This window comes from Jatropha curcas, chromosome 1 (genome assembly GCF_041381405.1).
Source record: "Jatropha curcas cultivar XTBG-Jc1 chromosome 1, XTBG_Jcur_1.0, whole genome shotgun sequence".
NCBI classification, from domain to species: Eukaryota; Viridiplantae; Streptophyta; class Magnoliopsida; order Malpighiales; family Euphorbiaceae; genus Jatropha; species Jatropha curcas.
In genome coordinates this window covers 30334212-30356237 of record NC_143151.1, presented here as the reverse complement: position 1 = coordinate 30356237, position 22026 = coordinate 30334212, and the positions used below count along the sequence as shown (strand labels likewise).

The window sequence follows — 22026 nt, the reverse complement described above, 5'->3', positions numbered from 1 at the left end:
AATGGTCTCTACACTTAATATTTATAATCAGTTGATACCTCAATAGTCAATTATTCACAATCAAGACCACATTTGAAATTGACTTTACAATTAGACTGCTGTACGTATTTATGTTACATATTAAGCCCACAATAGAAAATTAAATCCAACAATTTATCCTCTCTCCCAACTCTATAAATCAATCTAACCGCTTCTGCATGGCTATGAATAACTTGTAATTGTTCTTTCAGCATCTTGTTTGTTTCACAAGCATGAGGTCACAAACTTTTTTAGATATGCTTTACATCTTTTTAATAACTAAATGTTTTTCCTTTAACTAGGTCTCTTTTTTAGATATGCTATTAGTATACATACATGTAAAATAAAGAAAAGAAGTGAAAAAAAAGATTAAAGAGAGAGTGTTCATAATTAGTTAATTATGTGGAGGCTTAGGGTTGCAGAGGGAGGCAATGACCCTTACATTTATAGCACAAACAATTTTCTTGGAAGGCAAATATGGGAATTTGATTCTGATGCTGGCAATCCTGAAGAGCGAGAAGGGGTCGAAAAGTCTCGACAAAATTACTGGAATAATCGTTTTCAGATCAAACCAAGCTCTGATCTTCTTTGGCAGTTTCAGGTATACATGAAACCTCCATTTTTAACTTTGTTTTCGAAACTATGGATGAAGTAAATTAATATAATATGTTTCTGTATATTGTTTTTCATTTAATTAGGAAGTGGAAGCTCATCTTTAAGATAAGACATATGCCTTCATGTTATATTTATTTATTATTTATCGAGTTTGAGGAGTTTCTTCTTCTGAAAAACATTCTGTTCCTTTATTATACGTAATATTATAAATTTCCTATATTATAAAAATAAAATAAATTGAGTTATTATTAAAATAAATTTTTTTTTATGCACATGCGATAAGACAGAAATTATAGAATTTGTTACAAAAATTTATGGAACAATAAATTAAATACGGGGTTTAGTTAAACTATTATATGGATTAAAATAGATTGAGTTAAAATAAATGAAATAAATAAATAATATATAATTGTAAAGATGAGATAGGGACCTAATTCTTAAACCATAAATCAAACTTTGATTATTTCAATGATTTACCCAAAACACAAAGAAAATAAAAAAATTATAACAAATAACTTATACCTTGAACTTTACAAGTATATTGCTTAAAGTTGAATTAAATATAATTAATTATGATAAATTTATTTTCTTGTTCCTCGCTTTTTGACGCACTACTCCAAAAAAAAAAAATAATAAATTTCTTAATTCTATCTCTTCATATATATTTAATTATATTGAAAAGTTCCAAATAAAATTAATATCAGGAATTTTATTCTTTTTAATTTGAAATATTTGTATGCTATTGGCATAATACAAATTTATAAATTGTATTTTTATTTAATTTGAACTATGCAAAAGAGAGAGTAAAAAGTATGAGCTAGGGATACTATTTATCGATAAACAGTGACAGCTCTAAACTAAAACTAGAATTAAAAAACTAAATAATATAATTAATATAGTTAAACCTAAAGTTTTACTTTTTTTTTTAAAAAAGAAAAACCGTAACCTTTACTTAATTGTGGTTTCATGTAATGTGAAATTTCTGAATTTTATATTCTATTGTTTGGTTGAAAAATAAAATTAATCAATTTGAAGGATATGTTTGAAATAAAATTAAATGCGTAAGAACCATCAAATTGAGAAAATGTTTTCTCTAAGATGAAAGTTCGGTATTAAATTTTTGGTTAAAATTTTCTCTAAGAAAATAGTTTCTTCCCTCTGGCATTAAAATTTTGGTTACCTTTCTCAAAAAAAAAATGGTCGCTCTCTGTTGCAATAAACACAGTTCCTAAGGGAGAAAAAGTTCAAACAAACAATTCCTCAAGTGAAGCTGCAAGATGGCGAGGAAATTACATACGAAAATGCAACCGCCGCTTTACGACGGAGCGTCCACTTATTTTCAGCCTTGCAGGCGAGCGATGGCCATTGGCCTGCAGAAAATTCAGGCCCATTGTTCTATTTTCCTCCATTGGTACTCATCGTTGCTAATATTTTCAAGTCTCTTATCTTTGTAATTACGGAAGTTTAAATCAAGCTCTAATTCAGATTTTATTGTACTTTCAACTTGAATCTTTTTTAATTGCATTCCACTCAAATGCAGGTTTTTTCTTTATACGTAACAGGCCATCTTAATACTGTCTTCTCTGCAGAGCATCGCAAAGAGATACTACGCTACATATACTGTCATCAGGTATATGATTCTGCTCGAAATTAATTAAATTTGTAAAGGAACTCAGACTTCGATAATTTTGACGGCTACCTTTTCTTTTGTTCTTATGTTTAATGGAAATTATTGTGTATATCTTTATAGAATGAAGATGGTGGGTGGGGATTACACATAGAAGGTCACAGCTCCATGTTTTGTACCGTTCTTAACTATATATGTATGCGCATACTTGGCGAAGGACGTGATGGTGGAAAAGATAATGCTTGTGAAAGAGGAAGAAAATGGATTCTTGATCATGGTGGTGCAACTGCCATAAGCTCTTGGGGAAAGACATGGCTATCAGTAAGCATATATTTATAACGTATTCATATCAATTTAAAATGCTCAACAGCATAATTGTTTTGGGTATTGGGTAAAATATTTTAATGGTCGCCGTTTCTTGTAACATAGATACTTGGAATGTATGAGTGGGACGGAAGCAACCCTATGCCCCCAGAGTTTTGGGCGTGTCCAATAATTGTTCCTCTGCATCCAGGTTTTGCAAATTTTCTTTCGCATACACTTATCCAAATATCTTGGTCTTTCTAACACTGCTTTAGCTGCAGACTTTATACTGTTGTGTGCTTGTATCTCTCAAATATTATTCATTATATTACTTAACTGCAGCAAAAATGATGTGCTACTGTCGGCTAACTTATGTGCCTATGTCGTACTTGTATGGGAAGAGGTTTGTTGGTCCAATCACATCTCTCATTTTACAAATAAGGGAAGAAATCTACAATGAACCTTACAACAAAATCAATTGGAAGAATGTACGTCATGTATGTGCAAAGGTATAAATCTGCATTCATTTCATCTACAGGAATTGATTCTTAAGACTTGGTAGCATTTCATGCTCAAAGAAGCTTGATCCATTATACAAAATCAGTATGATTTTGCAAAACCTTTTGTTACTGCAGGAGGATAACTACTATCCCCATCCAATGATACAAAAACTGCTGTGGGATGCTCTTTATATATTTAGTGAGCCTCTTTTCACCATTTGGCCCTTCAACAAATTGAGAGAGAAGGCTCTCAAAATAACGATGGATCACATTCATTATGAAGACGAAAACAGTAGATACATTACCATTGGATGTGTGGAAAAGGTACACGGTCATGGCAAGCAGAAAACCATGCATGGATAATGTTTGTGCACTATGTATATATTCCTTCTCATTTGACTTATGTGTTGTTTGAAATGAAACAGCCATTAAACATGCTTGCCTGTTGGGTTGAAGATCCCAATGGGGATGCTTTTAAGAAGCATCTTGCTAGGATTTTGGATTATATATGGGTTGGAGAAGATGGCATAAAGATGCAGGTTGGTACGCATTCCTGTATGTGAACTATATCAGTACCAATTAATGAGTTCGTAGTTGTTTTCATTTGGAATTAAGTTCAATACTTGATTTTTGAAGTTCCTGATTTTCAATTGCTAATAGAAGCATACTAGATGTAAAAACCACTGAGGTTTTTCTTCAGAGTTTTGGCAGTCAAGTATGGGATACAAGCCTTGCCCTCCAAGCTTTGATGGCTAGCAATCTCTGTGATGAAATAGGACGTACACTTAAGGAAGGACACAATTTTATAAAGAACTCTCAGGTACCTATGTTTTTTCCCTAGAACTACTTATTCCTTGCGGCATCAGGAGTATAACAACATATAATGCCTGTGTTTCATTTTAATTTTATTTTTGCTTCAGTGCTTATCCCTTTACATATCTGACAGGTAACGGAGAATCCTTCTGGTGACTTCAAGAGAATGTTTCGTCATACCTCCAAAGGAGCTTGGACATTCTCTGATAAGGATCATGGATGGCAAGTTTCTGATACCACAGCAGAAGGTTTGAAGGTAATTATGTAGTTTTTCCTGAACTTTAAATATGTTTTTAAGAAGCTTGAGAATCAAACATCAAGGGTAATTTCTAAACCATAATTAAATTATCTTGTGATCGCTAGTGTTGCCTGCTTTTCTCGATGATGCCTTCTGAAATTGTTGGTGAGAAAATGGATGCCATAAAGCTGTATGATTCTGTCAATGTATTACTTTCTCTTCAGGTAAGGATTCAATGCAGTAAAAATAATGCCATTGTCCCTGTTTCTCATCCCTTTTCCCCTAAAAGAATGGTATATCTGCTTGTTACCCTTTACTATATTCACTTGATACTTCTTTGTGAATGTTTTTCATAAATTAACATTCTGCATAATTTTATAAATTGTTATAGAGTGAAAATGGTGGTTTCTCAGCTTGGGAGCCAGCAGGAGAAAGGTTATGGTTGGAGGTAAGTAATTCAGGATACTGAACTGACCTTAAAAACTCTAAATTTGCTTTCAATTTGCTAGAAATATAAAACCTAGCTAATATTCCTTATCTAACTGAATTTTAAATTGAGTGAATCTTTAATATGTTTTAGACAGTTTTTGACACAAATATCAAGTGCACAAATATAAGGTGTCCCCAGATATTTTTATGTGATGGAATTTTTTGATAATTTTTTTACTCATTTTTGGACTTTTTTCCTAGTTTTATTATTTTTTTTTTCTTAGTTATGTTATTTGACATAGATATTTGGAGTTAAAATTTTAGATGCAAGGTTAGCAAGTCTGGCCCATTAGTTAAGAAATTTACCCAGGTAGTAATGATTTGTACTTTGTGTCCAATATTTAGCTTGTGCCGTTTGTTATCTTATGATAGATTATTTGACATGTGCCATTGTTTTCAACTAGTGGCTCAATCCTGTGGAGTTCATTGAGGATCTGGTGATTGAGCACGAGTAAGGTTCTTGCACTTTTATCCATTTATGATAAACTAAAACTATATTTAGTATTGTTGTAATGTACTACTCTGTTACAATATACCAAATCTAAACTTAGTAGTCTTAATATCTTTCCTCTAGTTACCTAGATACTGCAAGGTCCCAACTCCCAAAGACTAATAAAAAGTGGTCACCCAGGTACGTGGAGTGCACTTCATCGTCAATCCAAGCATTAGTCCTATTTAGTACATTATACCCTGAGCAGAGGAACAGAGAGATAAATAATTCCATCGTGAATGCTGTACGGTTCATTGAAGACATACAAAAGCCTGATGGTTCATGGTATGGTCATTGCTTATTTACTCCCTGGCCTAGAATTCAGAGAGAAATCAATTATATAACAAGAGTTCCACAGGTATGGAAATTGGGGAATTTGCTTCATGTATGGTACGTGGTTTGCACTTAAAGGTTTAGCTGCTGCAGGCAGGACATATGAAAATTGTCCCGCCATTCAAAAAGGTGTTGATTTTCTACTCAAATCGCAAAGAGATGACGGTGGATGGGCTGAGAGTTATCTCTCATGTCCAAAGAAGGTGCTTGCTTCCCTTTGGCTTTGCATAATTGTTGACCTGTCGATTCATTATTATGTTGCGAACCTCGTACTATCATTCAACAATTTCAATGTAGGTGTACGTTCCTTATGAGGGTGATCGATCAAATTTGGTTCAGACTGCATGGGCTATGATGGGTTTGATTCATGGAGGGCAGGTCAATTTACATTATAATCATTTATAATATATTAGTACTAATCAAAATACATTATTTTTATATTGAAGTTAATTCTAAATTTCTTTTGAGAAGGTCAAGAGAGACCCTATGCCTCTTCATCGTGCTGCAAAACTGTTAATTAATTCTCAGACAGAACTTGGAGATTTCCCTCAACAGGTAAAATTATTCCATGATCTTACAATTCTTTTGTTTGGCTTTATAAATTCTATCAATTTTCATTAAAAGTGGTCTATTTATATAATTTCTGGGTTGCTAAACTGCTAATCTACCTATCTAATAATGACAGGGACAGAGTGGGGTATTCATGAGGAATTGCATGCTGCACTATGCACTATATAGGAATACTTTTCCCATCTGGGCTTTGGCTGAATACAGATTGCATGTTTTGTTGCCTTCTGAAAAAACCTGAATCAAGGGAATTTATATGAAATAAGATTTTAATAATTTTATCTAAGAAAATGTTATGTATTTAGTAGAGATGAAGTGCAGATACAAAAGTGGTGAATCCATAGATTCATCAATTCCTCCCAATGGTGGGGCAAGAAATAAAGTTGATGATAATTTATATAAATATAAGAAAAGTCTGTTTTTTTTTTTTTTTTTTGGTTGGCGGCTGAGAAATGGTGAGAAAATTAAAGGACTAACTGGGGGAGAGAATAAGAATGAAATGATATACGTTTTGTGTGTATGTACATAATTTCCTGGCGGATGTATTTTTATAATATATTTTCACGTGGAAATTCAAAACTTAATTTCTTACATGCTAATATTTTATACTTTTGATCTTTCTATAATTAATGCTTGTGTAGTTTGTATCAATTGTAATAAAAGTCACTCAATCTATTATATATCTATAATTTATAATATAAAATATACTCTCTCGGTTACAACGACTAAGCCATTTGCCTTTTGAAAAGGAGAGGAAAGAAAATATTGCAGGAAAGAAAATAATAAGGTAATAAGGGATTGTCAATTTTCTTTTTATAGTTATTTTCTACATTTGTGTTTGGATATAATAAAGAAAAGAAAATAAATTTATTTTTCTTTATTTGGGAAAAGAAAAAATTGGAGGGAAATAAATATTGTCATTGAAAATTGATACTTATATCCTCACTTAGACTATGAGGTATTTAAGAAAGGTTTAAAGTTTGTGAATTAATTTGGGATATTTAGATAATTTAATAACAATAAGTGAGATTTTCACTTTTCTTCAAATTAGAGGATTCAAAACATATAGTCCCCGTGAAAAGTAAGTGAAATATTATTCTTCCAAAAAAAAAATACTCATATCAGCAAAGGGTTAAGGGTTTTGCATGAAAATTAAAGAAAAAAAATTTTTTTTTAAAATTATAATAAAATCAAAGATAATTTGATCAAATTACTTTTATTTCAAAACTAATGATAATTTGTAAACATAATTATTGTACTTAATATAATAAATGTAACATTGAAAAAACATAATTTATTCTTTCTTAAAATACTAAAATGATTTATAGCTCAATTATAAATTTGGACTCTGTTTATTTCCGAAAAATAATTTACCGTTGAAAAATACTCTCCCGTCTTATTTTGTTTGCATGATTTGACAAAACACATATATTAAGAATTTAATCAATGAAAGTTATTTTGCGCTTTTTACCATTAACTCATTAAGAGATTAATAAAATCTTTCATTTAATGAACCGAAACGACCCAAAAATTTAATTTCTTAAAATTTTTATTTAAAAACTAAATTTTAAATTCAACCAATTAGATTATAAAACAAATATTTTATTATTACTAAACCGGACCTATAAACCAATTTGAGTGTTTCGAAAACCAGGTAAAAACCCGTAAACCAAGCAAAAACCGGATCAAATCACTGAATTGGACCAAACCGGTTCGAATCGAACCAAAATGGCCCAGAAAGCTCTAGAACCACTTTCTTTCTTCTTCTTCTTCCCTCTCCAGCGAGCGCAGGCGAGACCTCCTCCCTCCTTCCCGTTTTCGGCCACCGCCCGACGAGAGCGAGGCGGCAATCGACTCCCCTGGAGCCGCTGGTCCCTTTTTCCGGCTTCTCTCCTTCTCTCCTTTTGTTTCCAGTTCTGGCAAGCAAGGCGGATAGGCGAGCTGCGGTCTCTCCTTGGCGGCGACGCAGCAGCACCTCCAATCTTTGCTATTCAACCGCCGATCGCCTCTGCTCAGTCGCGTCTCTTCCTCGCTCGCGATTCCGACGAGCTGTAGTTTCCTCTCCTTATCGGCAGCGAAGATGGCAGCGGCACTTGGCTCCTGTCGAGCCCGCTCCGGTCGAATAGAAGGCTGATCTCGCGCAACTAATGCCACAAATGGACTCCTGACAGAAAACCGAGCCAGATAGTGCGATGAGCGCTCGATTCCGAGCACTCACGGTTTCCGGCCACCATAGGCGGCGGCGTACGGCGACCGAACGGCGAGTCTCCGGCGAGGCAACAAGAGACAGAATCTACCTCTCCTCGCGCTGGTAGTGGAATCGTCATTCGACTTTTCATCGGTACGCCCAAAGACCCACTTCTTAATTTTTGTATAAATTTCGCATTTAATTGATTAGTAAATTTAATTGATTATTTAAGTAGATTTAATTAAATAACAAGAAATTAGATTATTAGAATAGTTCATATGTAGATAGAACATTTTTAGTCTTTAATCGAATATGATCCTCATTAGATAAATACAATAAATTTTGAAACTTTAGACTACAAGTCATTTATAATAGTTGTGACAAATCAAAATGTGAAAGATATATTAGAATTAGTCAGCTAGTTAATTAGTATAATCATTAGCTTAAAACTAGCTGGTTGTGCATAAAAGTAAGATGATTTTTTTTTTTTTTTTTTTTTTTTTTGGGTCGGTTAACGGAGGTTAGATGCATAATTCTGATAAACTAAGTTTGGAAAGCCTAACCGCTTCTGATATTGATATAAGAATCGAATCTAAAGTAACTAGTAGTGAAAAATAGTTATTGTTAAAAATGAGTTTTAATAACTTAACAATTTAATTACAAGTTATTAATTTGATCAGTTTATGATTTAACAAATAATCTTATATGAGTATTGTTGGAAGAGGTTGAAAGTTGCTATATTTGCAAATTTGTGGTTGAGATAGTTGGGTGTTAATACTAATGTTTAAGGAGGATAGGTGCTTGATTTGATTGATTGCCTGACGGATGGACTGTGTGATTTGAGTAAATGATTGAACGAATGAATAATGGTTTGGCAAATAGGATTGGTTGTTTTGGATTGCCCGAAGGATGGGCTTTGAGAATTTATTATTGAATTTTGGGTTAGTCAAATTTTAAGGGAGGTTATGTCAGAATTTCGATAGAATTTAGGCTAGTCACAATTAATAATTAAGTTAATAGATTTATTTAGATTAATTCTTTAACTTAATATATAATAAATAACATTCTTTAATTATTTTATTATTATTATTGATTTATTTATTTTCCAAGGATCAATTATTATAATATATTGTTAATTACTATTCCTTTATTTAATTGTAATTAAATATGAATGTCTAGTTGTGCAATTGCATCATGATATTTAATTGTTTGCCATGCTTGCATTTATTTGCAATGTTTGATTAATTGTGTTGATATAATGTTATGTTTTGTTTGTGTGGAGTTGGGATGAAGTAGTTACCATGGGTTTGTGAGGACGGTCCTGAAAATAATGAAAATATGAAATTTGACCATCGGCCATGTATGGGGAGATCGACGCTCTCGTGTGGACCTGATGATATGATACGAATGATATGGAAAACCACTGGGTGGCCTCGTATTGGTATGGAAAAGAAAAAAGAGAATGGAAAAATAATGAGATGGCTGGTCAATTGAGGATATGTGGGGAAGGTGCAAATATTTGTGAGTGCTGTTCTGATGCCATTTGTGTGATTGTCCGCGTGATCATATAACTAGTCTGATGACTAGATTTAATTATTTACACATTTGTGTGAATGCTTGTGGGGTGCAATAATTATTATTCCTTATAAAATTCACATGTTTTGTTTAACTTTCCAGGAAGTAGTCTCTTCTAAACCCCAGTTAAAGCTCTATTTCCTTCATCGCAGAGCTAGAAAAGAAAATATTTAATTTTAGTAATTAGCGTAATTGTGAGTTTACAAAATTGTTCTGATTGATATTGAACTTCGATTGTAACTGATAAATTTATGTGGGTATTTAGTTATTCAATTATGTGAAAGTTTGAACCAGTTAGCCTATTTGATAAATATTGTGTAATGTAATTGGGCTTCGATTATGAAATATTTAAATTACTGGATTTGGGTCAATATATAAGATTTGTTATATAAAATAATTTGCGCTTACAGTTCCTATGTTGCAATTAGATGTGATTGAATTGAGTGATTCAGGCTTATTACAGGCCTTGGGGGCCTTAAGCTTAAGTGGACCCTAGTACCGGTCGGAACCTTAGAAACGGGTCGTAACATGAACCATCATAAAGATTTTTATAGAAAAAAATAATTATTTACATATCTAAATTTAGAAACCTTGCAAACATAAAAATGAATAACAAGCAAATAAAATAAGATAGAAGGAGTATTTTTCAAGAAAAATGTTTTCTTTGAAAAATATTTTTTAAATAATTTATTTTCAATTTGTTTAATTGCAGTATTAAAAATTAGTTAAAAATATTAAAATTTTTAACTAAGATCATAAAAATATTAATAATAATAGAATTTTCGTATTTAATAATTTTATTGTTAAATATTAGAAGAATACAAAAAAATAGTAATTATGAAAATCGCCGATCATCAATGGTGGTGGCCAACAGTGGTCGGTGGTGGTGAACGATGACTGCTGATAGTGGCTATTGATGATTAATAAATTAAAAAGATGTAAATTTATTATATTATAATAAGTTTATCAATGTCCGAAAGAAAAATATTTTACACCTTTAAAAATGAAAAGTCATTTTACTTAAAAATGACTTGATTTTCCTTTGACAAGGAAAATATTTCATGTTTACTAATTTTCTTGAACACTCTAAATAATTGAAAATTAAAAAAAAAAAATTTTCTATAAAATATTTTACAGAAATAAATGTAACCTTATATTAAAAATCTAACTAGATTACCATTTTACAATAGTGTTCATTCATGTTAGTTTGAATAGGGTTAACTTACATACTATATATATGTTTAATTTCTCTAAAAAAATTCTAAAAATTAATTCACAATAAAAAAGAATTATTGGATACTTAAATATTAAATTATGTGGTAAAAATAATTTTAGGTTTATGGTTTGATTGATTATTTTTTAATTGTGGTAAAAAGGGGTGGTGTGAAAATTTGAAGCCTGTAATTGTAAGAGTTTTTCTTTTCGGTGGAAGTTATAAAAAAAGAATCATTAATTATAAAGTGGTTAAGCGTTGGATTATATTGCAAAAACATAACAGTACACGTGTCTAACAAATAAATTAACTTGACCAACGACCGTAATAAGTACGCAACCGAATCAACTTCAATAATTGAGGCATTCCTTAATGAATTGATTCTAATTTTTTATTTGGCGAAAAATGCACAAGGATCCCTAAATGATACCTCAATTAACATTTTCATCCTTTTTATGTTCAAAAAAGGATCTAACCAACGAAAATTAGGGATTATAGTAATTTTTCAAAAGTAAAAGAATGAAAGTGTAAATTAAGATATAATTTAGGAGCCTATATATATTTTAACTTTTTATTTTTTAAAAACTTTGAATTAGGTTAATTTGATTTTTAATCGCGTTGGTTGATTTTACTATTTGAAGAAAATTATTTTATTTAATTTTCATCATTTTAAATTAATTTTGATTAAATTGACCGTTTAACCATCCTTATTTTCAATTATACACATTTATTTTAATACTTAATTCGTTTCAGAACTATAGTTCCAATTTTCTTTTTAGGTGTTCTAAAATAATAGTTCTATTTATATTTTTGGAGATTTTTTTACTTTCCTTAGACACTCTTATATAATAATTCATATAAATGATTTATATTAGTTGCATTTACTAAATAGTGGAAAACAATCTTAAATTAATTAATTTAAATCTTGATATAACTAATTATTTGTCTTATTTTGAAAGTTTGAAAAAGTTAATAATATACAATCTTTAGGATCTGTAAAGGTATATATGGAAAAAATAAGAAATAAAAATTATAGTTTAACAAACTATCTTGAGTTGTGTGAAACAGATACGAGATTATAATTTTAAAACGAAGGAAGTACTATATATACAGTCGTATGTATAAAATAAAAAAATAATAGAAAAATATAAACATGATAAATGATCATGTATTACTATACTATTACATTTATCATTATTTGACGGAACTCACATCTATTTTGATAAAACAGTTCGACTTATTAATGAATATTAATTGTTGAGTCAAATCGTTGAAACATTATAATTTAAAATTGAATGTAATTGAAGCATGAGAGTTGGATTATTTCACCCTAAATTTTGTGAAATTTTATTATAAATTTACACTTTCATATGTCGATAATAATTATGTCTTTCGTTAGGATGAAATAACTTTATGGATTTTGATTATGACTTTTTACTTTCACATTTTATTTTGATAAGAAATTTAATTATTACTGAAATAAAAGAATAGTATATGATTATAAAGGATCTCTGACAAAGTTTACAGGGCCACAGGACTAATCGCCGAGATTATAATATCAAATTTATACATTAGATATTTAAATATCATAATAGTGGTGTAGTTTATTTTTTATTATGAAAGCCATGGAGGTGATTAAGATTTTAACTTCACACATATAATTTATATTTTTCTAGGAGAATTTATTTTACAACAGTTTGATTTTGTCAAGCTAATTGCAAGTATGTTTATTGTTCTTCTATCCATCAATCATAAATCAAGGTAACAAATTATAATATTCTTTTATGAAACATTTTGATTCAATAAATTTTTTCTAAATAGATTTTATCTTATTTTTTAAAATGACTTGAATATTTCTTCTACTTTTGTTGGATATTAGATAATTACTGTTTTTTATAAATTTATTTATAAATAAAAAATATCTTCAGTAATTTATTAATTATTAAATTAATATTACTGTTCTGTAAATTTTTTAGTATTATAGAAAATTTATAATATTAAATATTATATATAAAATAAATAAATTCTATTATGTACAACAAGGACAAGCAATATAATTTTTTATTTATGAAATTTTTATTATAATTAAATGGTATATTCTATATACTAAGATATATATTGGATTCCTAATGCAATTCTTATTTAAAAATAGTCATGATAATTAAATTTAAAATATTTATTTTCCGAGATGGGGTTTTTAATAGGATTCTTATTTAAAAATTTTCATTATATGTTATGAGAATATATTACATTTTTAGTATAACTCTCAATTTACAAATGAAAAATAACGAGTAAAATAACATATAATATATATTCTTAAATATTAATATATATTATTAATTAATAAATGTATTGCCATTGTGCATGCCAATTTCTTAGGATATTATTTTAATATTTTAAGTATCCAATAATACTATATACTTTGTACTAATAAAAAAAATATCTATATAGATAAGATTTCACTAATTAGAAAATATTTTTTAAAAAATTATTATATCAAATTTAACTTATCTATTCAGCACAATTTAAAAAGTCAATTTACCTATCCACCTGGCTTCCAAGTGCTGATTTTATAGTGCTGAAGTGTCAATTACCTAGCCATTTGGGATCTAGCTTCCAACTACTGATTTTGTTGGGTCATGTAAGATAATTTAATATAAACCAACGAAATTTTGGTTGGGCGTCAAAGGATTTGAATTTCACAAATTTAATTCCGCAAAGTATATTTTGCTAAAAAGATAAAAAAATTTTTACTGAAAGTCTTTTTTTTTTTCGAAAGGAATTTTTACTGAGAGTATTAATCTCCTGGTTATATCGAAAAAATAAAATAATTTAATAAATTTTCAGGTTTCTTAATTAATTAATAATGCTTACGTTTTTTTTCAGAACCATACACATTTTAAGAAAATTGTAACTGATAATCTTATCTACATTTCGAGTAGGAATTGGAAATAATCATTTTTTTAATTTAACTGAAAGCATCTTTGACGATTCGGAAAGAAAAATAATAAAATAATAATAATTTTTGAAAAAATCATCCATTATTTTGATTTAATATATAGATGATATCATACAACAGAGCAGGTGTAAGTAAGTCTTATGGATTCACGAGCACCGAATGCACTTCTGCGGCAAAACAATACAGCTCTCGATTCACCACCACGTGAATGGTATTCAGAGTTCAGACAGTGAATATGAAGCATTTAAAGGTTATGGTGGCCCATTACTGATGTGAAAAATTTATCCTCTCTCCCAACTCTATAAATCAATCTAACCGCTTCTGCATGGCTATGAATAACTTGTAATTCTTCTTTCAGCATCTTTTTTGTTTCACAAGCATGAGGTCACAAACTTTTTTAGATATGCTTTACATCTTTTTAATAACTAAATGTTTTTCCTTTAGCTAGGTTTCTTTTTTAGATATGCTATAGTATACATACATGTGAAAGAAAGAAAAGAAGTGAAAAAAGAATAAAGAGAGAGTGTTCATAATTAGTTAATTATGTGGAGGCTTAGGGTTGCAGAGGGAGGCAATGACCCTTACATTTATAGCACAAACAATTTTCTTGGAAGGGAAGTATGGGAATTTGATGCTGATGCTGGCAGTACTGAAGAGCGAGAAGAGGTCGAAAAAGCTCGACAAAATTACTGGAACAATCGGTTTCAGGTCAAACCAAGCTCTGACCTTCTTTGGCAATTCCAGGTATATATAAAAATACCTTCTTTAATTAGGAAGTAGAAAGTTTATATGACGTTTATTTGAGTCTGAAGAGTTTCCTATTCTTGGCCTCCTTTTTTTCCTATCTAAATAATTCGTTAGCTTGAGTTTTTTTCTTGTAAATTAAAACTGCAGTTTCTAAGGGAGAAAAAGTTTAAACAGGAACTTCCTCAAGTGAAGATTAAAGATAATGAGGAAATTACATATGAAAAAGCCACAGCTGCATTAAGGAGAAGCGTCCACTTGTTTTCAGCTTTGCAGGCGAGCGATGGCCATTGGCCAGCAGAAAATTCAGGCCCATTGTTCTTTGCGCCTCCTTTGGTGATTACTCCTTAATCAAAACTTTTGATTTTATGATATTGCTGTATATATTTAGCTGAAACAATTAAATTTTTGTGAAAGCAGGTTTTTTCTCTCTACATTACAGGATACCTTAACTCTGTGTTTTCTGCAGAGCATCGTAAAGAAATCCTGCGTTATATTTACTGTCATCAGGTATTTTCTATATATATAATTTTGAAAGATAGTGTAATAAATTCCATGCATGGGTATAATCTAAGCAGTTAAAGGTTCAAGGGTATAATAGAAAAGAAATAAACTATAAGCACTTAATAGAGAATGTATGCAAAATTTTGGGGTCACTTCCCGTATACGTCAGTTTGTCCTAATTTTTCGTTCTTCTAAACTTGGAAATTTCATAGAGAAAGATATCTAATTTTATCGTTTAAGGCTAAGTATGGACATCGGTTCATTTTGAATTAGAATCGAACCAGAATTGAACTGTACTGTAGAGAATCAAAATCACATCGAAATCGTCGGTTCAAAATTTTGAATCAGAATCGACGGTTCAAGGGCCGGTTAAGATTCATGTAAATGTTAAAATCTAAATCTGAACCGGCGGTTAACCGGTGATTTCAATCCAGTTTGAACTGAAAATTTTCTATTTTTATTTTCAAAATGATAATCACTTAGCTTATTTTATACATCTTTATAAGTTGCAATAATATTTTACTACATGATATAATTTACTTGAGAATTTTTTTTAAAAATAAACTTTACTTTAAATGTTAAAAATCTAAAAAGTAAAATGATAAAAAAAAGAGAAATATTTAGTCTAAACTTATATTGTTTTTAACTTTTTTTTACCCTTTTAAATTGTTTACTAAGTTTAAAATTATATTATTTTGAAGTATTTTTTAAAATTTTCTTATAATTTATTTAATTAATAACATTTAAATAAAACAAAATGATAATTTATTTGATTATTTTGTAAATTAATTAATTTTATTCTTATATTAGTATGAGTATTCTAAAATTTATTTAAAATAAAATTTACTAATATTTTTTAAGTATATATTGCTAAAAACCATAATCAGAACCATTGATTCATCGAAATCGGCCAGAATTAAAATCGAACGGAAACTGATAGTTAAAAGTCTGATTAACATTTTAAAAATTTTGAATGGCGGTTCCATATGCAAGAACTGGCGGTTGAATGATCCAGCCATGCTTATTTAAGGCTACTCTTTTCTTCTCCTGAATTTTTTTCTACTGGAAATTTTTATTTTGTAGAATGAAGATGGCGGATGGGGATTACACATTGAAGGACACAGCACTATGTTTTGTACTGTGCTTAACTATATATGTATGCGTATACTCGGCGAAGGACGCGACGGTGGCAGAGAAAATGCCTGTGAAAGAGGGCGAAAGTGGATTCTTGATCATGGTGGCGCAACCGCCATAAGTTCTTGGGGAAAGACATGGCTTTCGGTAGTTTTTTTTTACAATTTCTTATAAGGATCGCTTTACTTCATTCTTTATTCTTGTTCTAAATCTCTGAAATTTTTCATCTCCTGCGTGTAGATACTCGGTGTATATGAATGGAATGGATGCAACCCTATGCCACCAGAATTTTGGGTTTTTCCAACTATTATTCCATTGCATCCAGGTTTACATTTCTAATTTCAGACTGAAAGTCTTTAAGGAGATAAAATATTTTGTTTGTTAATTTATTTGTTAGGAAATTCAGCATTCAAATCTAATGTCCTTCCTTAATTTGTTGCTGGATTTTTCTTTTTCACTTCTAACCCATAGATGTATAAATGAATTTCACAATTTTGTAAAATTCTTTTGGACTTTCATGTTGTATTAGCTATAAGCACATTTATGTTATAATACTTATGCATTCCATACCTACAGCAAAAATGATGAGCTACTGTCGAATCACTTACATGGCTATGTCGTACTTGTATGGAAAGAGATTTGTTGGTCCAATCACACCTCTCATTTTACAAATTAGGGAGGAAATATACAACGAACCTTACCACAAAATCAATTGGAAGAGTGTGCGTCATTTATGTGCAAAGGTAAACTCATCATTCATTTCCTCTTCAATTGATTTTTACTGCACTTTCTTGTTTGGGGAAGTTTGATTCCGTTTTTCAGAAAAATTGTATAATTAGAAAGTATCATATTGACATTGTAGGAGGACAATTATTATCCACATCCAATGATGCAAAAATTGTTGTGGGATGCTATTTATTACACATGCGAGCCTCTTTTAGCCTGTTGGCCTTTAAACAAATTACGAGAAAAGGCTCTGAAACAAACAATGGATCACATTCATTATGAAGATGAAAATAGTCAATACATTACAATTGGATGTGTGGAAAAGGTACACAGAAAAAAAGGTGCATGGATATAGAGATAATATTTGTCAACTATATTTTCAGACCGCTTATATTAACACTTTTGTGCCTATTCAACTAGGACAGCCCCTGAATACGCTTGCTTGCTGGGTTGATGACCCCAATGGGGATGCCTTTAAGAAGCATCTTGCTAGGATTGCAGATTACATTTGGGTTGCAGAAGATGGAATGAAGATACAAGTTTGTACACATTATTATATATGTATTTATTTTAGTAACAGTAAAATGCTTTTTGATCTTTGACTCTTAGAGCACTTGATATGAAGTGCTAATAAAAACATAACAGAATCGTAAGAGATGCAGTGTTTATTGCAGAGTTTTGGCAGTCAAATATGGGATGCAAGTCTTTGCCTTAAAGCTTTGATCGCTAGCGACCTGTGTGATGAAATAGGACCCACACTTAAAGAAGGACACAACTTTTTGAAGAATTCTCAGGTTTCTATATATCGATATTCTGAAACCGCTTCTTCCTTACATGATTAAGAATATGAAAAATGTTGTTTTTGTCATTTAATTTGGTATCGGCCTTTGTTTCTATTCAACTCTTAATTTGGAAGATAACTGAAAACCCATCTGGAGATTTCAAAAGGATGTTTCGTCATATCTCCAAAGGAGCATGGGCTTTCTCTGATAAAGATCATGGCTGGCAAGTTTCGGATTGCACTGCAGAAAGTTTAAAGGTAATTATTAATTCTGCCTAAAAAGGTTACTTAATAATTGAAAATTAAGAGATTGCTTTTTCCGTTTTTCATTATAAAAAAAATTATGTGCTCTGCAGTGTTGCCTTCTTTTCTCAATGATGCCTCCTGAAATTGTTGGTGAGAAAATGGTACCTGAGAAGTTGTATGACTCTGTCAATGTCATACTTTCTCTTCAGGTGGGAATTCATATGCTTAACCATTGTTATTATGTTAGCACATTATTTTCATAATTTAACATTATTTTTGTATAATGTGATTAATTATTAGAGTAAAAATGGAGGTTTTCCAGCTTGGGAACCAGCAGGAGCAGTATCATGGTTGGAGGTAAATAATTGTACATGGCAAACTAATGTAAAATTACAAATTGATAATCTTCACAGTGTTTTTGCTTCAAAAGTTTCCTTTAATAATATCACGTTGGCCCCTTTTTAATAGTTGCTCAACCCTGTGGAGTTTCTCGAAGACATTGTAATTGAGCATGAGTAAGATTTTTTTGCAATTTGTTTCTGCAGCAAGTTCAAATTTTTCAGCCTGTCGGTTTTGTACATGTATCCAGAATAATAACAATAATATAATGATCCAGGTATGTTGAATGCACTTCCTCAGCACTCCAAGGTTTGCTTCTATTTAAGAAGCTATATCCTCAGCATAGGAAGGAGGAGGTCGAAAATTCCATCTTAAATGCTGTACAGTACATTGAGAGCATACAAAAGCCTGATGGTTCATGGTATGGTTAAAATTTTATATTTATGTGTTGTTAGCCTATATATATACACACACGGACACATAGACAGAGATCGAGTGTGTGTGCGTGTGTGTGTGTGTTCAATTACATATAGTACTGCATTGTATTAGTACAGGTATGGAAATTGGGGGGTATGCTTCACCTATGGTACATGGTTTGCACTTCGAGGTTTAGCTGCTGCCGGTAAGACTTATGACAATTCTGTTGCTATTCAAAGAGGTGTTGATTTTCTTCTTAAAATGCAATGTGATGATGGTGGATGGGGAGAGAGTTATCTTTCTTGCTCTATGAAAGTAATTTCCTTGGCTGATATTTAAATTATGTTCTTCACTGAACTTTACTTAGGCGTCTTGTTGATCAACCATCTAAATTTGTTACAGGTATATGTTCCACTTGAGGGTAAAAGATCAAATCTGGTGCAAACTGCAATGGCTATGATGGCTTTAATCTACGGAGGACAAGTCAGTTTACGGTTTAAATCTCTAATCTAATTAACTCCTGGATTTTATTGTTGTTTTAGTTGATTCGAAAATTAATTTCTGAAACTTTGTTTTGTAATAGGCCAAGAGAGATCCTACTCCCATTCATCGTGCTGCAAAATTGCTAATTAATTCTCAGACAGAACTTGGTGATTTTCCTCAACAGGTAAGTCTATGACATATCCTTATTTGGCATAAATAAACAGTTTTAAGCATGAAAAACTTAGAAATAACTTTTTGGCAGGAAATCGGATGTTCGTTCTTCAAGAATTGCGTGTTACACTATGCATTGTCGAGGACTACTTTTCCGATGTGGGCTTTAGCAGAATACCGCCGGCATGTTGCATTGCCTTCCAAAAACAATTAATTTATATCTATTAGGAAGCTCAGATTCTCCCCCGACGAATATATTTTTCTCCTAAGACTTGAGGTGGTAAAAAAAAAAAATCAAATTTCGATTTAAAGTTTTTAATTACTTTTATATAAACAAACAAAAGCAAAATTAGAAACGAAAATCTTTTCTTACCCATCATATTTGAAGGCCACTGAATTCAAGTTCGATCATGCAATAAATTATGCAAGCAGGGTTGGAGTTAAGAAACTTTGAAGGATCATAATAAAGTAGAGACTCGAGTGAGGAAGAAAAGTAAAGTGAGCATTACGTGTGAAGGAAAGTAACTTGAAGTTATTTTGTAAAATTGTTGTTCAATCCTTGTAAACTTATAATTTAGCACTCCTTTTTAAAAATTTGTTTTCAATTGAGTCCCAAATTTCATTTATATTTATTGACTAATTAGTCTTAGTATTTATTGACTGATTTTTTCTTTATTCTTATATAATAAAATTTGCTTTTTTTTTTTTTTTTTTGAATACTACAGGAGGGGGTTTGAATCTAGATCTATTGTAAGCGGGAGATGATCCAAAAAATTAAACTAGTGGGGGCAATATATAAAAGTAATAATTCAGTGGGGTAAAATGTAAAAATTTAGTGGAATAAATACAAATTAACATAATTATATACTAAAATATAAAAAATTATAAATTGAACTGTAAAAAGCCAATGGGGGCAAGTGCCCTCATTGTAGAACCGCCCTGATTGTCATGCTATCGTCAAGCATGTGCATTTAATATAGACTATGGCGTGCAAAATTTGATTGATAAAATATAAGGATAAATTAATCAATAAAGATAGAGATAAATTAAATAATTTTGGCAAAGTACAGGAACAAAATAGTAATTGTTGATAGAAAATTGTAAGAAATTGTTGGAAGGAAATTACAAGGACTATAAATGAGACAAGTCATTCGTCAGCTGCTTGAGGCTCGGCTCAATAAAAACTCGCTCAAGCTTTTTCGATAAATTTATTGAGTCAAGTTCTAAACAAACTATCAAGCTCATTTAATAAACAAGTCGAACTCATTTGCTTGAGAGTTGACTTGGGGGCCAATTTTATCAAGCCAAACTCTAGAATCAGCTTTATTGAGTTGAATTCACGACTCACAAGTTAGCTTAATAAGCTAAAATTAATTAAATCTACGTATGGAATAATATCATTTTAGTTTGATAGATTTCGAGCTCGAGTTCACCGGAATGTTTTACTTATAATTTTATTTTATTCATAATTTTTATTTAAAAAGTAGATTTGATTGAATTATACCAAACACCTCTTAATTAAAAAGGCTAAGGTTATAAATTTCTTCAAATCAAATCCATTTAAATACCAATACTAGAATGACGAGGAATTTTTATTAATATTCATATTTATTACCGTTCTAAAATTTTATGTTAGTATTATCTTATTTTCAAAGTACTTTTAGTAGCATAAGAATTTTATTCTTCACAAATATGAATAAATAGCGGAAGTTTTTGTCTTTTTTGTTAATAATAATTTATCATGGAACTCATGTTTTCTCTTCTTTGAAACTCTCTTTTACTATGTAACTGCACAATAAATAAAAATCAAAAGCCAAAATGACGATATCTCTCGTGTCGTTTTTCAACAGTTTAAAGCAGACGAGCTTTCCTTGTGTATTGTTGGATAGAAAACGTTTGTAAATTAAAAAAAACTGATCTCCATGAATGTAAAGAAACGTTGACAGAGAAAAAAAAAAAAAAAAAAGAGCAGACTCTAAAATTTCTAGGAGACAAAATTTAAGAGGGTTAAATAAAAAAATTACACTATTTTATAAGATAAATTTTTTAAAAAGAAAATTCTGAAGTTCTCGCTAATGCTCCCCTTTCTAATAGAAAAAACTTATCTGGATTGAGTATAAGACTCTATTCATGGATCAAATTTATAAAATTAAGAATTTTTATTAAAATGAAGTTATTTCTAACTATGTACTTGGAAAATAAAAATAAAAATGTAGGAACACTTTTTAAAAGATTCTTAATTTCATTGCTTTGGTCAAGAAGTGAGGTCATGAATTCGGTCTAGACAAGTAATTTCCTTTTTTAATGCTATATTGAAAATACTATAACTCCTTGTAGTGTTGTCTTAAACCTTTCATCGAGTCCGCAATTACAAAGTTGAAAATTTGTAAAAATTATATTATTATTGGGAAAGTAAAGTTCATATTATTCCTTGGTTCGAAAAAAGGCATAATATGAATATATGTTAATAGATTTTAATCTTATTCATAAAATGAGCGGAGATTAAATATGATCTAATCGTTGTTTTCACTTATGTGGAAAGTGAATCGTCTC

At 30.4% G+C, this 22026-nt stretch overlaps 2 protein-coding genes and 1 long non-coding RNA gene across 7 annotated transcripts; all 3 read left to right on the top strand.

Annotated features, from left to right (window-relative positions):
* The first annotated feature begins 202 nt into the window (after nt 1-202).
* On the top strand, nt 203-6592 carry LOC105634775 (lupeol synthase). Of its 3 annotated transcripts, none has more exons than XM_089724245.1 (18): nt 204-619; nt 1859-2044; nt 2174-2263; nt 2384-2581; nt 2690-2774; nt 2906-3072; nt 3199-3387; nt 3489-3602; nt 3764-3883; nt 4010-4132; nt 4240-4338; nt 4506-4562; nt 5008-5054; nt 5235-5378; nt 5452-5629; nt 5724-5804; nt 5898-5981; nt 6112-6592. In XM_089724245.1, the coding sequence occupies exons 1-18, from the start codon at nt 419-421 to the stop codon at nt 6232-6234; spliced, it is 2286 nt and encodes a 761-aa protein (XP_089580371.1). In that variant the 5' UTR covers nt 204-418; the 3' UTR covers nt 6235-6592. The 3 variants fall into 3 exon arrangements, with proteins under 3 accessions (XP_089580394.1, XP_089580371.1, XP_089580346.1); XM_089724220.1 differs by having other exon boundaries at nt 4240-4407; XM_089724268.1 differs by lacking the exon at nt 1859-2044 and having other exon boundaries at nt 203-619; nt 4240-4407.
* A 798-nt stretch (nt 6593-7390) lies between these two features.
* Nucleotides 7391-10049, top strand: LOC149499350 (uncharacterized). The gene is made up of 2 exons (XR_016318827.1): nt 7391-8334; nt 9464-10049. It is a non-coding gene; the product is annotated as an uncharacterized LOC149499350 (long non-coding RNA).
* A 4116-nt stretch (nt 10050-14165) lies between these two features.
* On the top strand, nt 14166-20078 carry LOC110009533 (lupeol synthase). 3 transcript variants are annotated; one of them, XM_089719886.1, is made up of 18 exons: nt 14281-14672; nt 14823-15008; nt 15093-15182; nt 16260-16457; nt 16551-16635; nt 16887-17053; nt 17173-17361; nt 17462-17575; nt 17699-17830; nt 17953-18075; nt 18174-18272; nt 18364-18420; nt 18532-18578; nt 18680-18823; nt 18957-19134; nt 19222-19313; nt 19403-19486; nt 19565-19772. In XM_089719886.1, the coding sequence occupies exons 1-17, from the start codon at nt 14472-14474 to the stop codon at nt 19446-19448; spliced, it is 2148 nt and encodes a 715-aa protein (XP_089576012.1). In that variant the 5' UTR covers nt 14281-14471; the 3' UTR covers nt 19449-19486; nt 19565-19772. The 3 variants fall into 3 exon arrangements, 2 of the variants coding, with proteins under 2 accessions (XP_089576012.1, XP_089576011.1); XM_089719885.1 differs by having other exon boundaries at nt 14285-14672; nt 17711-17830; nt 19222-19302; nt 19565-20078; XR_016320291.1 differs by lacking the exons at nt 19403-19486; nt 19565-19772 and having other exon boundaries at nt 14166-14672; nt 18952-19134; nt 19222-19302.
* Nucleotides 20079-22026: the final 1948 nt, after the last annotated feature.

What these genes read in the sequence shown, in the direction of transcription:
- LOC110009533 (XM_089719885.1), top strand. Translation starts at nt 14,472, where the DNA reads ATGTGGAGGCTTAGGGTTGCAGAGGGAGGCAATGACCCTTACATTTAT. An exon ending in AAGATGGAATGAAGATACAA is followed by an intron (nt 17,576 to 17,710) that starts GTTTGTACACAT and finishes TGTTTATTGCAG; the next exon opens with AGTTTTGGCAGTCAAATATG. An exon ending in GAGCAGTATCATGGTTGGAG is followed by an intron (nt 18,421 to 18,531) that starts GTAAATAATTGT and finishes CCTTTTTAATAG; the next exon opens with TTGCTCAACCCTGTGGAGTT.
- LOC105634775 (XM_089724220.1), top strand. Translation starts at nt 419, where the DNA reads ATGTGGAGGCTTAGGGTTGCAGAGGGAGGCAATGACCCTTACATTTAT. An exon ending in AATTGTTCCTCTGCATCCAG is followed by an intron (nt 2,775 to 2,905) that starts GTTTTGCAAATT and finishes ACTTAACTGCAG; the next exon opens with CAAAAATGATGTGCTACTGT. An exon ending in ATTTTATAAAGAACTCTCAG is followed by an intron (nt 3,884 to 4,009) that starts GTACCTATGTTT and finishes CATATCTGACAG; the next exon opens with GTAACGGAGAATCCTTCTGG.